At 38.5% G+C, this 16,942-nt stretch overlaps 1 protein-coding gene across 6 annotated transcripts in view; it reads right to left on the bottom strand.

Moving 5' to 3' along the window:
• Window positions 1–6,969: 6,969 nt before the first annotated feature.
• ctnnd1 (catenin (cadherin-associated protein), delta 1) overlaps window positions 6,970–16,942 on the bottom strand; it is a 32,314-nt gene continuing 22,341 nt past the window's right edge. For 4 of the 6 annotated variants that reach the window (XM_082164837.1, XM_082164833.1, XM_082164832.1 and 1 more), the window contains 11 exons: window positions 14,780–14,933; window positions 14,359–14,376; window positions 13,292–13,357; window positions 13,077–13,204; window positions 11,737–11,887; window positions 11,415–11,610; window positions 11,093–11,283; window positions 10,932–10,979; window positions 10,327–10,409; window positions 9,961–10,059; window positions 6,970–9,071 (listed from right to left, as the gene is read on the bottom strand). In XM_082164837.1, the coding sequence (XP_082020963.1) occupies window positions 10,000–10,059; window positions 10,327–10,409; window positions 10,932–10,979; window positions 11,093–11,283; window positions 11,415–11,610; window positions 11,737–11,887; window positions 13,077–13,204; window positions 13,292–13,357; window positions 14,359–14,376; window positions 14,780–14,933 (1,095 nt within the window). In that variant the 3' untranslated portion in view covers window positions 6,970–9,071; window positions 9,961–9,999. The remainder of the gene's footprint in view (window positions 9,072–9,960; window positions 10,060–10,326; window positions 10,410–10,931; window positions 10,980–11,092; window positions 11,284–11,414; window positions 11,611–11,736; window positions 11,888–13,076; window positions 13,205–13,291; window positions 13,358–14,358; window positions 14,377–14,779; window positions 14,934–16,942) is intronic. The other 2 variants (XM_082164835.1, XM_082164834.1) reach the window with 2 other exon arrangements.

The raw sequence follows: 16,942 nt of genomic DNA, 5'->3' as shown, positions 1-16,942 counted from the left end.
TAAAGTCGAAATGTTTCGAGATTAAAGTCGAAATCTTTCGAGAATAAAGTCTTCCGTAGAAGTTGTGTGTGTGCTTGCCGTTATTTCACATTGCCGCACAGGCATTCATGCGTGTGCGTGTGTGTAAATACATGCGCTTGTGAAGTCGAACTGCCGTCTATAATAGACACCGTACGTTCTGGATACATTTTAAGTGCATCATTCTGTATCCAATCATTTGGCCGGATCCCGTGATTTCCTCAAATATAATAACCACTGGTGGTTGAGGAAAGATTCCCTGAAATGATTGTAAAGCGCTTTTAAGTGTAGGCCTACAGTAGACATATGAAAGCGCTATATAAATGCCTCATTCATGCATTCATTCATTCATTCATAAAGCTGGATATCTTGATCCAGTCTGACAGTATATTTTATAAAGTCCTATAGCCTAATGTCATGTTGGTAGACCTGTAGAATATCCCTTTGTTGAAAGCCCAGATAAAAGTAAAAAGCTATTATTTTGTGTAGATCCAGTTTACATACACACACACCAGTGATGCGCGGGTTGATCCGAAATGAGCGGGTGCCTGCGGTCACCCGCGGTCACCCGCGGTTACGAGTCATCCACAAATATTTTTAATGATATTCGGGTCGCGGTCGGTCGGGTCGTTTGAAATAAAGATGCCAATTAAACCTTTGTAATTTATATAGTACTAGAGAGCATATGAGCGGAGTGGAGCGGTGAGAATCTCCGCTCATCGCTCACGGAACTGTCCACCCCTCCGCTCCCCCGCTCAAAGCTACATCAGGCCGCTCCGCTCAAATCGCCCCCCGCTCGCTCCAAAAAAGGAAAAAAAATCTACATGTAGCCTATATCACTGTAGCTTAGACCACAGCCTTACCTCCTAAAGAACTAATGAGCAACAACAACATTTTTCAAATAGAAATGTTTTATTTCAAATTAAAAATTAGGCCTATGTAAGAAGGAATATAGCCTACACAAAGTCCTGTAAAATTAAACGAATAAATGGGCCTAATAATATAAATAACAATTATATAAACAAAAATATAGCCTACATAAAAATTTTAAAAGTAAATTTACTATTAGGCCAGAATTTTGATAAGTTAACTTTTGCGCAACGCGCACGATTAAAATTGAAATGGGCGTATATCCATTGTAGCCTACACACAAACTGTTGTAAAATATAACGAATAAATGGGCCTAATAATATAAATAAAATGTATATAAACAAAAATATAAAAAAATATACATAAACGTTTTATAAGAAACGTAAAAAAGTAAAAAAAAAAAAAAAGTTTAAAAGTAGGCTAAATTAACTATTAGGCCAACATTCTTATAACTGAACTTTTGCGCAGCGCGCAGGATTAAAATTTAAATGGGCTTGTATCAATTGTTTGAATATTACGCTATATTTAATTTACACTTTGTTACAAGTTACCGTAGGCCTATTCAATTTGCTAACGTTTTGCTTTCTTCCCAGCGTGTTCACATAGCACACTGCATGTTTTCGAGAGATGTCTTTTTAGATTCCAAAATGAATCTTTACTGACTGAAACGATGTCTCCACATTCGTTTTCTTCTACCACATTATAGTTAGTTTTATATTATAGTACACCTGTATGACTTCTTATTTTCCTTTTTGAAGTAGCCTACTCTTTGAACTCCATTATTGAGCCGAGTTTTGACTGAAAATAGAATCCATCTTGCAGTCATCAACAGTAGACTGAGTCAGGCTTGACTGAGCATGCTTCAGAATCGTGGTGTGCGCGGAGCGGAATTGGAGCGGGAAATAGGGCGACGCTCCATCCTTTTAAAAATGCCGCTCTGCGCTCTTGTCCAAGATCCGCCCGCTCGCTCCCGCTCCACTCCGCTCACATGCAATTTTCTATGAAATACATAGGCCTACACTTTATTGGCTGAATAACTGGCGCGAAGATGACGCACGAGCTCAGTCTGCAGGTAGAGATGGAGGCGGCAAGAGAAAAGGTGAAGACTGGGGAGTGGAAGCTCCGCAAATACACAAACAGAAAGAGCAAAGTGTGGGAGACATTTGCCGAAATAATGAAAGATGATGACCAAAGTGCTGGCTTTGTCATGTGTACTTCTTGCTATGCATTTACTACTTTTAAAAAATGCGGGCCAGGAAGCGGGTCGGGTACAATATTTTCTTCTTTTTTTTTTTGCGGTCCGAGTTGCGGGCGGGTTAGTTGAAAACGTCGGTCGGGTGCGGATTGTTTATACATTGACCCGCGCATCACTGACACACACACACACACGCACGCACACGCATGAATGCCTGTGCGGCAATGTGAAATAACGGCAAGCACACACACAACTTCTACGGAAGACTTTATTCTCGAAAGATTTCGACTTTAATCTCGAAAGATTTCGACTTTAATCTCGAAAGATTTCGACTTTAATCTCGAAACATTTCGACTTTAATCTCGAAACATTTCGACTTTAATCTCGAAACATTTCGACTTTAATCTCGAAACATTTCGACTTTAATCTCGAAATGATAGCATTTTTTTTTTACATAATTTTTTTTACGTAATTTTTTTTTTTTTTTACGGATTTTTTTTTTTTTTTACGTTGCGTTTCAGGGCTTCCGTAGAATCATAATCATTCAGTAACAAAACACCGCGCTGATTGTTGTTTTCCTTTGGAACTATTTTCGTCGGTGAAATATAACTAAAACAGTTAATAATGTATCTAAAATGTAATTAACTTAATATATAGGCTACGTGTTTATGATCATAAACATTTATGAAAATTAAATAGGCTGCTGATTATATTTAGTAAAACAGCTTCCTTGGTCGTGTTATGTAGCCTATATAGGCTATCATACGTTATTTTTATTATTATTTTTAATTTTACTCAACATTTAGAATTTTACCTCAGTATGTTTCTTCTGTGAGATTATTGTGTGCTGTTGCGCTCATTTGTTTAGATTTCTCCACGAAAGAAAGTCTCTCTCTCGCAAAGATACAGTCAGCGCGAGCTTGTTACCAGAAATAGGCCTAACGTTACAACATCCAGTATCAATCGCTCTTTACACTGAATGTAGTTAATACAACCAGAATCATTCTCGCGTTACGATGCTTCCCTAGTTATTTTTAAGCTTTTTGTCAGGCCGAGCATTCGGGCAAGTAGCCTACTCTTTCACTTGACCCTTAAAAAAAAAAAACGTTTCCTTTCATAATTTTTAAGAAACAATTTTTGAATATTAATAAAGTTTTATTAAAGGGCACAATGGCGCCCCCCTCCCGTCCGCCGCCCCTATGCACTGCGTACCCCGTTTTTGCGCCACTGATCACGTGATGATGTGGTGACTCAGGGACGGGTTATGACCAGGGGGGCAGGGTTTCATATTATTTTGAAGCTTCTTCGGGCGCCGCCATTGGCTTGCGGACCCCCTCCTGCTGTTAGCATCCCATTGACTCCCATTCATTTTGGCGTCACTTTGACAGCAAATAACTTTACATCTGAGGTGTTTAAAGACTCCATTTGTCCATTATTTATTTCTAAAGAAACACGAAAATGTATAAAAGGCTCCATTACCTTGTATCTTACGTTATGGCCCCGTAGATACAGTTTTTGTAAAAATAGGCTAACGATTGCGTCATAACCACGCGACTCTCTGTCGCACAGTAGAGAATTACCGTATGGACAGAAGGAGAAGCTCGCGGCAATCGGGGGGACGTGGAGGCAAAATGACAAAGTAATTAATCAGAATACTTAGCAAAAGTTGCTCCTGCTCCTAGCTCATGGACACCTCCTACTCACACTCTCCGTGACTCCGTCTCTGCAAGCTTCAGAAGGGAATGATTCAGATTTCTCTTGGCACAGCTACTAGAAGACAGACGGGTTGCTCACGTCACATCTACGTCGTCAAGCTCAGTTTGAGTCTGCGCAGTACGCTCGACCATCAGGAATTGAGTGCTTCTAATTGACTTCACTTGTCTCCGTTGAATCCAATGGGGTCGCTGTGTCCAGTTTATATACTGTCTATGGTTATGACTTGCAAAGGCCCTGGGGCCAATTATCTCCAAGGAAATCGCAATATGTCATAGTGTCCTTATCAAATTGCAAAATGGTGTATTAAATTAAACATGGTGTATGAAGTGCAGACTTTGCTCACATTATCAGCTCAAAATCCAGTGTTTTCAGAGTGGCACTGATCAGTTTTTTTTTTATTTTAAATCATAAGCGCACTAAAACATACTCCATTGCTCTCCCTAGGGCCATTTTGTTGGATTATTTAGAATTTGTGTAGTTATCTTCTAGTCATTGATTAGCATATTCTGTCTTTATAACCTATAAATCGTGTTCCGGGGGCGGGGTTTATGTAAATTTTAGGGTTGGGGATGTCACTAACCCGGGAGGAATGTTGTGTAGTCCCTACCAGCTGTTTGTTGTAGTCCTTAAAGAGTGATATCTTTCAAAGCGTTGTAACTTTGCAGATGTTGTTTATGCTCAAACAGCAACATTACACACTAACTAAATAGAACTAAACAGAAAAAAAAACAACTATGTAGGCTACATTTTGTACAAGGTAATAGTGAACAAATTCATAATCCGTGCACGCTTTCGCAATCGTTGTTTTGTAAATCGTTCTTTTGCAATAGTTGTTTTGTAATATTCAGTTCCTGTGAAAAATTGTAAATACTGTTCCAGTAGGTGAAGTTACACAACAATATGCTGATTACTTAATATTTGGATGTAATATTCAGTTCCTATGAAAACCTGTTCCAGTTGATGGAGTATACACAGGTGATGTGTAATATTCAGTACCAGTAAACTCCACCCGCTGGAACAGTTTATTGCAGTAACCGAATATTACACATCACCTGTTCAGTTTCACAAACTGTACTCACAGATTTGTGGCCTATCCCTTATTTTAGAAATCTGTTTTTCTGTATATTGATTTGTGTATTGTTAAGATGAATACAACTGCCTTAACTGAATGTTTCTATGATTTGGCGATGGGATGTGTAATGTATAGATGACATGAAACCGCATGTGATTGAACTGAAACCCGTATTTTGGTACCCAAATGTTGACAGGTTTGCTATGAGTTATCACGCAGGTACTGGGCTACTCCACAGCGTTACGACCCGAACGATCTAAAATAGTCCGAATATAAACACTTATGATATGAGCTGTGTCCCAATTCAGGGGCTGCATCCTCCGAAGGCCGCATTTGAAGGCCGATTGCGTCACAGCGGCGTGACGAAGGTCGTGTCCCAATTCTAAGGTCCTACTAAGGCTCCTTCAAAGGCAGCGTTCTAGTCCACTTTTAGACACGCACTTGCAAACTTCTCTAAGCACTTCCCCTCGGGGGAATCCCTGCCGCCATTTTAAAGTGCGTTCCACTTCGTGAAGTGGACGAGGGAAGTTTATGGCCCTGTCCCAAATGGCACCCTAAGCACTCGTGGTCTTCCTACAAGTCCGCACTTTCGTTACGTAATGCCGCTTCGACTGTCGGGAAGAAGTCTGCTGCGGAGTCCGCATCAGTGCGGGCTCGGCAAAAGTGTGCATCGAGGGCGCATATCAACCGCAAAGACTCGCAAGCACCCTTCTGAGGCCTAAAATGACAAATGGGACACCCTACGGTCTCACGGACTTAACGGACACGGACACGCACACGCGGCAGCCATTGTAAGTCCACAAGACCGAAAGTGCATAATGAAGTGTGCCATCTGGGACAGGGCCTATATGGACAGACCGGTCAAAATCGAGGGAGCGAGTCTACTTAATATGTACACTTCAGGCAGCTCAATATACCACAATGCAATATGATTGTGACGTCAACGCATATTGCGTTTAATTTACCCCACCACAATAGGATATATTAATTATTTAATAAAAAAAATAAAAAACCTCAAACACACCTATATACATATAGAATGCTGCATTAAACAATTTCATAAGGGAAAAAAATAAATAATAAATCAACCCCATAGTGGATTCTAAATGATCTTGTGCACGTTCCAATTCAGCCTATTGCAAAGGTTCCGCCAGTAGTGGGCACTCATGCAACATAAGCAATGACGTACATCCGAGTGAACGAGACGGAGGGAGGTTAACGAGTGAAAGAGATGTCGGCCGCGCACTTCCAAGGACGCGGCCTTCAAAGGATGCAGCCCCTGATTCTGGACACAGCTCTTATAGGTGTACCGTAGTGATTCAGGATAAGACAAGAACACGGTACTCGCTCATTACATACATTTTGAACACAAAAAGAGTTACGGACTGCAGCTTTAACCAGGGAGCCAGTGGCCACTAGGGGCCTCAAGGTTACTTACAATGATTTAAAATAAAACAAAACAAACATTAATATAAGCTTAACAACTAAAAACTAACATATTTCCTATTTTTAGTTCATCTTCTCAAAACCTGTATATCTTTGAGAGAAAAAAGGTCCTTCCCGCAGTCTTGCAAAACCTGGATATGTGAGGTAGCCTAATTTGTGTTTGATTTCTAGACTTGGAAAAGTCACAAATTAAAATCTTAAAACTCCATGTGCATTCTTATGTTTATTATTATATTAATATATTATATTATTATGTCTATTATATATTATATATATATTTTACCAGGTGAGTTTTAGTAAAAAATATCATTTTTTTTATTTTTTTTTATCCAATTTAAAATGAAGTTCTCACCGTCTCCACTAATTTGTCATTTGACTTGAATACTTATAAAAAAAAATACATAAATTAAAAAGTTGAATCAATTCCATAATATCATGCGTCTCAATAGAGTTTCTGCTTACTGGGAAATATGGTTGAGAGTCTCATATTTCCCAGTAAGCAGCAACTCTCTAAGGTGCTAAAATGGATTTATCAAATTGATCTCATTCATTACATTCTCAAGTGAAGAATTTTAAATGAATGTATTATGTATTAAATGTGTTAAAGTACAAAAATGCTCTGTGAATCACACAAAAATTCACTGTCAGAACCTTGAAAAAAAAAATCATTATTTTATTTAAAAACAGTATTGCTAAGTTACATGTTCAATCCACGAAAGAAAGGTGCAATGTTTAAGACCAAAGGTAAAGTGTTGAAATATAGGTATTATGAATCAAGATCCACATGTTAGTGTTGCAGAGAAACGGCATGTTAACTGACAGAACATGACACAAAGAATTTTTTCCTTTCGTCTTTAATTAAAAGATATAAATTGTAAATGCATTTATTTAAAAAATAAAAATGATTGCATATGCATTCACCGACAACACCCCAGAAAAACAAAATCAGCCCCAATCATAAAATACAGAAAAGAAAAGAGCAACAGGACAAAAATCAAAGGAGGAAAAAAAATAATAATTAAAATGAACAAATATTCTCTGGTATATATAGTTAAATGTGCTTTTATTTTATCTTATTTTCTCATCAAGCTAGAATCAATAACTGAGCTCTTGCTAAATCCTGCCTGAAAGAGATGCAATTTTTGTGATTAAAAAGCTCATTTATCTGCCTCCCTCAACACTGAACAATCGATTAATTCCTCATTCTTGTGAACAGCCTCCTCTATCAGGACTCAGACTTCTGGTCTTCGGACTCCAAACTTTCCTTTACTGACTGTAGTGTCTTGCAAAATTGTATTACAGTTGGCAAACAGGAGATTAAAAAGGCATTGGAAAAAAAAAAAAAAATCCACTGACCCCTAGTGCTATTCAGTTTCTATCCAGTAAATATCTACAACAGACTTACTGAGCATTTTAATATGCAGTCTAAGAAACAAGCACTGTATTTATGGATTGCAGAGAGAGAAAAAAACAATGGATATACATCCTCAAATGTACACTCGTTTCCTCTCTACACAGACAGGCACTGAAACCAAGAGGCAGACGGGTGGCCGAACGTCCCTGTTCACCGCTTATCACAAACACACTCATACGACGCAATGGGCAAGCGAGGCACTCCAAGTATGCAGAGTGGATTTGTGAGATGCAGTCATATTTACACATTCATTTATATTCAGACAAAAGTGAAAAAAAACCACAAGCTGGGTCCACCAGCAGGGCCGATTCACAACATATTGAAAAGTGGGAGCACCATTCTAAGACCAGGACTACAATTTGTCTCCGAGAGTTCTTTTGTTGCTTTTTAATTGTGTTTATTAAAAAACTAAGGGGGGAGGAACTCTTTAGCTTCCACACAGAAACTAATTGTTGTCAGTGACAATTTCAAAGACCAAACCAAAGGGGGGAAACGAACGCTCTTGAACGCTTTGCAAATTTGTCACAATGCAAGGAGTCCCATAGAGCACGACGGTCCTCGTCTACCACTAGAGATCGTTCTTTGAATGCTACTGGTTTAAAATAAAATAAAATAAAAATCTCCCAAATCAAAAATCCCTCTGCCTCTTTTGTAATGCTTCAACGCTTTCACATAAACCTCTTCCTAGAGACTGAACACTCAATGAGACCATCCACAAAAACCACAGATGGATAACTTAAGGGGAACTGGTGGTCTAGTGCTTTTAGAAAACAATGACCAAAAAAAAAAAGAAAAAAAAAAGCCTCATGCCCGTCACGATGAGTCGAGACATACAACTTATTGATATTCTATATACATTATTTTCTGCAGGCCACATATGACTGATGCGATTTGGCATTACCTTTTTATCAATGTGAACCACAAAAGCAGGATGAAGCAAAATAATCAAAATACCATTGCCATACTATACTAGTGTTCCAATAGATGCAGAAGCAAAAAAAAAAGAAATGGTTTATAAAGCTTGATAAGATGGGCATGTGACTAAATAGACATTTTAGTCCCTAGTGTTTCCATTATAAAAAAAAATAAAAAAAAAAAAAGGAGTGGTATGGACCAAAATCAAGAGGAATTAATTGTGTAGTGTCCATTTTAAGTAGTGGCTGTTCTCAATCACATTGATCTCAATAAGAGTAGGAGTGACAACTAGAGAATGTTGAAAACTACAGAAGGGTCTTTGCAATTAGTGGCAATGGTCCCGTAAGTGATGAGATCAGAGGCTCAGCAGGGACAGTAGGCAGGAGGAGGAAACTCACGGCGGGTGATGCACACTATCAGTTTTTCTGTGGAGAGAAACAGATGAGACGTGAAGGTCAAGCGTGGTACTCTATCATTGAGTTCACTAATAACAAGGGAAAAATGATACAGTAATGCGTCATCAAAGAGCTGCGATGAGAATTTGTGCATATTACACAAATCACATCACCCATTTTGAGACAGATAAAACCAAAGTCATGTGACCAAAATGGGACACATGATGGGAAGAGATCAGTGTTGGGGAGTAACTAACTGATAGCAATGACGTTACTAATGAAACATGACACTGGCTGAGCGGTTTTCTGAATTGCTTTTTTATTAATGTAAATCAGTGCAGTATGTGAAATATTTGCCTTAGTCATTTGTTTTTGACTCTAGCTGACTGGAAATTTAATCTATTTGAGATCCTTGTTTAATGCACCAGATAAATAAATATACACATATACATACGTACACGCATATTAAATTATAAGAATGCATAAATTAATTAAAATATAATTTATAGCCATTTTACATCGTCTTCTGGCAGTGAAATATTGACTTGTGTTTGAGTGTTTTTGTAAATGTTTAAATTTAAATGTCATCCTATTTCCTGATCAATATTGCTCTAACTGTAAAAAATAAAATCATAAAATAAATGAAAAAAGAAAAGTTTGTCAGCAGCTTGTATTCCTAACTACTTCTCAGTCCCTGTAGCTAGACTGTAATTCAACTACTGTAAATTTGGAGTAGCTTGCAGTTAGAAAGCTAGTTTCAAAAAAAGCTTCCCCAACACTGGAAATTAGTAAACCCATTTCCACTGGAGTACAGAATAACAAAATACTGTTAATGAGGGTTAGAACCACAAATACACAGAGCGGCGCACATACACTTAAATGTACACATGAAGCCCATGCAGAAGGTGGACACACATACCATGCGTGCTCATGCACTGAGTGGGGGGAGGGGAGTAGCCTAACCATCATAAGAGTCCAACAGAGGCAAAGAGCCCCGTCTCTCCCCATACATTCCTCCCTGAGAGTCAAAGAGAAAGAGATTGAACCAGGATAAGAGAAAGGCATCGAAGAAGAGGTGAGTGATAATAGGAGAGGGGAGTGTGAGAGAGTTAGTTGAGGTGAGAACCCCTCTGAATACTATTAGTGAAATTACAGTAGGTTAACAAGTTTCAGCTTAAGTAGTGTGTGGGTTTTATGATGTGCAAGGAAGTTAGTGAGAACACAAGTTGTTTGTTGTGTGTAACTGCACAAGGATTGGACGTTTCCCTTTGAAGGTTCGCTTTACCTGAGGTGCGTCTCTGTCAGAGCGATCCAGAGTGTCGTCTAAAGTGTTTCTCCGTCCTCTCTGGTCTATCGTAGAATAAGCGTCTGGAGCCACAGACAAAATTGATCATTTGTAACTGATCTCTCACACTTAGTGAATCACAGCATAGCGATTGCATAGATATTGTAGTAAATTCCAAATGTTCCAGTGCAAATGCATGCATACATTTCGTACATGCATATATACACAAATATATACACAAACACAGTATTTCGTATATATATGAAGTGTAAACAATTTCCCCCCAACCATGCATTTTGCACTGCAAGTTTTATTTTTTGCAGGAAAGTGATACTTTCAACAAGCATGCATTAAATTGTTCAAAAGGGAAGTAAAGAGATATACATTTATAATGTTACAAAATATTAATTTTTTCAAATAAATGCTGTTTCTATGTATGCATGCATTCTTTTTTTCGCCATGTTATAATATAGTAAAGTATTTAATTTTGAAGTGCAAATTAAAGCAGATACATCACGAAAACTCAACTGGCAAATGTGTCTAAAAGCTCATTTTAGACCTTGAGTATTTGCATAAAGTATGAGAATAAAGTATGTGCATTTTACCTGGTCCCATGTCATTAAGTGGAATCATATCTCTGTCCTGTTTGCCCCCTAACAAAGAGAACCAAACACAGTCAGATCAGAGACACAAAGTCCATCCTGCATGTCCATTCGACTGATAAACACATTAAAAGCCATTCAGAAGGAATATGTTGCGTTCTTACCCCTGTCTATTAGCGGCAGGGTGCTGTCCTCGTATCCCCCGTTGCTACGGGTGTTGTTAGGAGGGTTGAGGGTGACCATGAAGTCTGTTTTCTTCCAGCCGTCCTTCTCCAGCGTGCGGCGGAGCTCTTTGAAGCCCCACACGATCTGCAAGACCTGCCCAGCGCCACGTACCTCTCGATCTGAACGGTTGCTATATGGGGAAAATACAGATTGTGAAACAATACAACTACGGCTCATAAAAAAAGCATTTGCAGTTAAAAAAAAAAAAATTCCTCTTCCAGGTTCCTCCAATGTGACCAGCCAATTAACACAAAAACATACCTGTCTTTGTTGATGAGCACCAGTCTCTCGATCCCCTGGGAGCTGCGCAGGGATTTGGCCGCATCCACGCTGGAGCCGATCACTTCCGTCATAGTGCTGAGAACAGACACCACCGTCTCCTCCGAGAGCCCGCGCACAGGCTGACTCTGACCACTGCCTGGCAGATTGGCCACCAAGTTAGGCACTGAATGCTTCCCTACACAGAGAGAGGAAGATTCATTTATTGAGACTGTACAAATATGGCAAATTTGATGGTAATAACACTGAATGGACACAAATACAACGTCTAGCACAAACAAACAGGTATTACTGGCTCACACACCTAGAAGCTCACGGTTGCGAGCGTCAATGGCCAGGTTCCTCAGAGCTCCAGACATGGCTCGGACCACACGGTCGTTCCCATGAGACAACAGCTCCGTCATCATCGGCAGGCCATGTTCCTGTCTCATCGTTGCTCTAATGTATCGGCCATACTGACCAAAATAAAGACGATCAAATTATGAAACAGATTTTCACTCTTCATGGAGCTAATCAAACAAATATAAAGGAATAAATGGTGATTGACTAGGGCTGCTCGATTATGGGGGAAAAAAATCATTGATTCTTCTGATTAATATTAAGGTTAGACTTCAAAAAGTTGATTAGTAACAAACATGAAGCAGGGCAACATCTCACAGCGGGACGGAGCCTAGAGAATGCAGTTAGAATACCCCTACAATTCAAGATATCAGGGCAAAAATGCCTCATCGTGATATAGTTCAGTAAGATCACACAAGTAATGAATGCAATATCACACGTGCTGTTTTTGTCCCGAATAAATGTGAAAATGCAAATGTGACATTGATTATTGAACAGTTCAATAAATAAGTTAACATTGTATTATATTTTAGACACAGTATTGTTTGCTTTTGCTCAATTTTGCCAAGGAAAATATTACCAATAAAGCCAGAGCAGAACTGTTGTGCATCTCCGAGCAACACACAGCGCTGTTTAATTTCTAAACGATCCGCATTGAGCGAATCATTCGGGTGAACCAATGATTCAAATGGCCCATTATAAAGAGAGCATTTACTTCATTCCTGAATGAATCAGCTGTTTGAATGAATCAAATGAATGAACGAATGACTCATGGCTCACTCATTTAGACATTTACCGCCACCTACTGACAGTTTTAGTTTCTTATTTAGAATATCATTTAATTTAATAATAATAAAAATAAATCCATATTCCACATTTCCATATTAATAAAAAAAATATATATATTAAAAGTATAGTCCACCCAGAAATGAAAATTCCATGGCCACGTGGTCATTGAAGCCTAAAAGTCTGTGTAATAAATTCAATGTTGATTCCAAATATATTTAATTTTTCTAAACCTACTTTTTGTAAAATCTATTTGATGCTTTTCTCATTAAATACTATAATGACTTTTAATTATCTTTAGGTGGTAATTTCTCAGTCAAATTTGATGTGCGATTAGATTAATTACATGTGGTGATTAATTATATAAAAAATAAAAAATGTAATCACTTGACAGCCCTAATATAAGTTTTTTCTTTCATAACTGCTTTTTTTGGGGGGGGGGGGGGCTTAGAACTTTCACTCTAAGCCCTGAAAGTTGCAGTATGTTCTATATACTGTTGCATTATTGTGTGTACTCACAGTCCAGCGGCCTGCACACAGGTTCTGCACGGCTCCTGCGGCGGCTTCCAGAACCGATGGGTTCTTACTCTCTTTCAGAAGAGAAGTGTACACGCGCACCACCTCTGGCTGGAACAGCAATTCATAACCTACCAAACAACACAATTATTACTTTATTTCTTCTATTATCTAACTACCAACTATTCAGAGACAACAAGACTCAACTGTCGTTGTACCTTTGGCTGGTGAGCTTCTCTTTGGAATGTCAATCATATCTGAAGTTCCATCATCCTCTTTTTTTCCTGAACAAAGCAGACGGCATGAGCAACAAGTGAAATAGAGATGAAGTGACAGATCTAATCTGTCATTTAATGACAGTGATGTAATTTATGACAATTTAGAAGCAAAAGTCTGTCTTCAAAGATTTAAAAAGGGGATTTTCTTTAGACAAAGAGTTTATTAGAGACAGTTCGGACAAAGGTTACATTTATTCCCTGAGGGAAAACCCCAAGTTGTGTAGTGATTAAATGACTAAATGCAGACGGCTCAGTTTTCACAGTAGTATATGCCAAAGTGACAATGTGCACGTTTAAAAGAATCAGACAATTGTCTTTTAAAATGTCTACATGATTAAACATTAAAAGTGAAGGTGTGTAAGGAGTGGACTTATTGGAAATGCTGAGCTCTGGCACCCTCTGGTGGTTACTAATGAAAATGTTATAAAATGCAAGCAAGCATTTTAAAGGGCCAGTCAAACAATTAAGAAACAAAATCAGATTGCAGAAAACATTTTGTTTTGGGATCTCGTCCCTCCTTTCCCAGTTTTCTAGAATAGCCAGCTATTTTGTATATTTGTGGTAAAAACCGTTCCATGAATGATACCGTGATACCGTGAATGAATGATACTAAGGATGATACCTTAGAAGGCAGCAGCCTATATAGGCAGTAGTGTATCTCACTAGGTTTTAAAACAGAGTGATAGTGTCCAATGTCATAATACATCCATTTCCTTCCGATCGATAAAAACCTTGTTTGTGTGACTGGTCCCCTTAATAGGCCTTCTTACTTTACAAATGTAGTGCGGCTCATAAAACGAATGTGAAACAGGATGAGAAATAAATTATTTCCTCTAAAAACATTTCCCGTTTCAGATCCAATTTCTGAACTTTGACTTATAACAGGGTTAATAAAGGGTTACAATGAGGTGAAATGCAAGTGATTCCAATAATAGCAAAGCGAAGCCTTTACTTAAAAAAAAAAGAAAAGAAAATAAAGAAAAAAGTTAAAAGAGAGAAAAGCTTACCTTTGGAAAACCACTCGTCTGTTACAGGATAAAAGGATGTACGGAATGAGAGCAGAAGAGACAGATACAGAAGAAAATGAGGAAAGTTTTGGCATAAATTTTGCAGTAGTGCCCCAGCCACCATACAATTATTTAGCAACAAACCCACAAACAAGGCACACCACACAATTCATGCATGCTTCATGTCCTCCGTGTCCAAACAAACTTCTATATGATCTGACACATATCAAACTAACAGGCTTAAGAGACTTCAAAGTGTGTACTGTGATTTAAAGACTAGGAATAGGCACGGCCTCTTGGCTTTGTTTACACGACACAGAGATTGTGTACTGGAATGCAAAGATAGCAAGTTAACTTATTTTAATTGGTTATGGCCCACAGCTAGCGCCTGTGTTTTTCTTTAAATGAATCGGACGCGTACCTTTGCCCTTTCGGGAGCTGAAGCAGCCGCCCTTTTGGGAAGAGGCGGGGCCGTGATTGACAGGAGTCATCTCCTGATAGCGTTCAGAGCCTGGTATCTCCCGATGCACTTGATAGGACAGATTCCTCAGCAGACACACACTGTTCTCAATCAGCTGCACACAGACAAAACAAACATGATCAAATAATAGATCATTTGTTAGAGATTGAAGCAGGACAACTAGAAATATTTTGACTCGATAATATACAGTATGTAACAAGCATGCTAACCTATTCTACTACACCCAATAATCAAAAGAATGAACTTTTTAAAATAGCTTCATATGAACCCTTAAATGCCACTTGAGTAATTCTTTCTTGCTAAATAAAAGTATTAATTAAAAATTAAAAATAAATCACTGTCCCCATTTGAATGGTAGTATATAGTTGTACAACATTGGTTTAAGTCAGGGAACGGCAACTGGCGGCCCGCGGGCCAAAACTGGCCCGCCAGCAATATTTTCTGGCCCGCCGGATTATTTTGGTAGTCCTAAATGCTCCACAAAACTCTTCCACTACTTGAGAAAAGCCGTAGTCGCGCGGTGATTTCACCGCCGCATACTGTGTGAAACACCCATAGGGAATCATGCGGCGCGGGATTACATTTTAAAGTATAACTGTGCGTTCATACCGGACGCGAATAGCGCGTCAAATTCGCGCCTGCCGCGTCTAGTTATACGCTTGACCACTTTGTGTCCATTCGCGCGTCAAAAGACGTTAGCGGTCAGAACTCTGGTGTACTTTGGACGGAGCGGGCGGTCTGACTGACAATAGCCCACTCGCACTCCCGACATCTTTTGACAGCGTATCCGCACTTAATTCTGACCACCTGTACACCTACTGTATCTCTGAGGAGCTGTTTGGTACTGAAACCATTGTCAGTCAACAACATTCTTTTTTTGCAAGGATGTTTGAAATAGTTCGGCAGAAAATAGCCTACTTCATTTCGTCAGTAGGGCAATATGATTTTCGTTTATGTTGCTTAGAAATTTGAGTGATAGGCTTTGTCCTATTTAATTTATGTTATTTATATTTCTTTTTTTTCAGTGGCATTTTTTTTTCTCTGCTGACAGTACAATGTTAAAATAGCCTACTATTTATATTGACACGAACACAATTTTTGTATAGCATTTATAATTATAATTATAACTAATCTCCTTCTTTCCGTTAGAGACATTTGAATGTGAGATTATGGAAACGAGATCCAAATTTTGTGGACCCGTCAGGTCGGGAAATAAAGCGGGTGAACACCGAGTATATTTTAAGCGGTTGCGAACCTTGTGGGAGCGGGACAGAAAAAAAAACAGTCCCGCGCAGACCTCCTTAAACCTTAGGTGTGTGTGTGTGTCCCCGAATAAGTAATAATAAAAAAAAGGAATAAAATTCAAAAGTCGGACTGTACGGAATGAGGCATGATTGCTATTCACACCTTTATTAAAATGGCTGTAATCTGTTACCACAATAGTACTTGATCTGTTTAAAATGATTTCCTTGATATATGCATAAGGTGTTAAATTAAAAATTAAAAATCAAAATTAAAATTTGTCTAATCCAGTAATTCATTTTTTCAATTTTTGATCTGAGCACAATCAGAAAATCAGAAAACCCGTCCTTATTCGTTTTTTTCATTTCAGTTCAGGAAATAAATAATGGAAAAACAAGTCGTTTTTCATCTTTTTATTTTTGGTTTTAATTTGAAAAAAAAAAGATTGAATGAATGATCCACGGACGGTGACGGACACATCATATTCCACAATTATAGGCCTATATAAGAGTATTTAATTTGTATCCATAGGCCTACTCCGTGTAGCTGGCCCGCCATCTACTGGCTAAAAAAAATATTGGCCCGCAGCCAAAGTTACTTGGTTACCTGGTTTAAGTTATTATTTTATTTTTAAAATGCTAGTGTATTTTGACTAGTGTGTGGGCTCATTGAACTAGTCCTGTATAACGTTTACAAATTTACTGTTCAAATTGTCTAACAGCTAAAAATTGCAGTGTGTAATAATAAAAACGACCAGCAATGCTTTCTTCCCTCTATGCTCTTCCCGGAAACATGCTTGTCCTGTCATGAAAGAGAAGTGAAAGTGCAGTTCTCAAAACTTAAAGAGTCCCAGTTCAGTTG

The sequence above is a fragment of the Leuciscus leuciscus genome (genome assembly GCF_965113295.1).
Source record: "Leuciscus leuciscus genome assembly, chromosome: 3".
Taxonomy (NCBI): Eukaryota; Metazoa; Chordata; class Actinopteri; order Cypriniformes; family Leuciscidae; genus Leuciscus; species Leuciscus leuciscus.
This window is presented reverse-complemented; position numbering and strand designations above follow the sequence as displayed.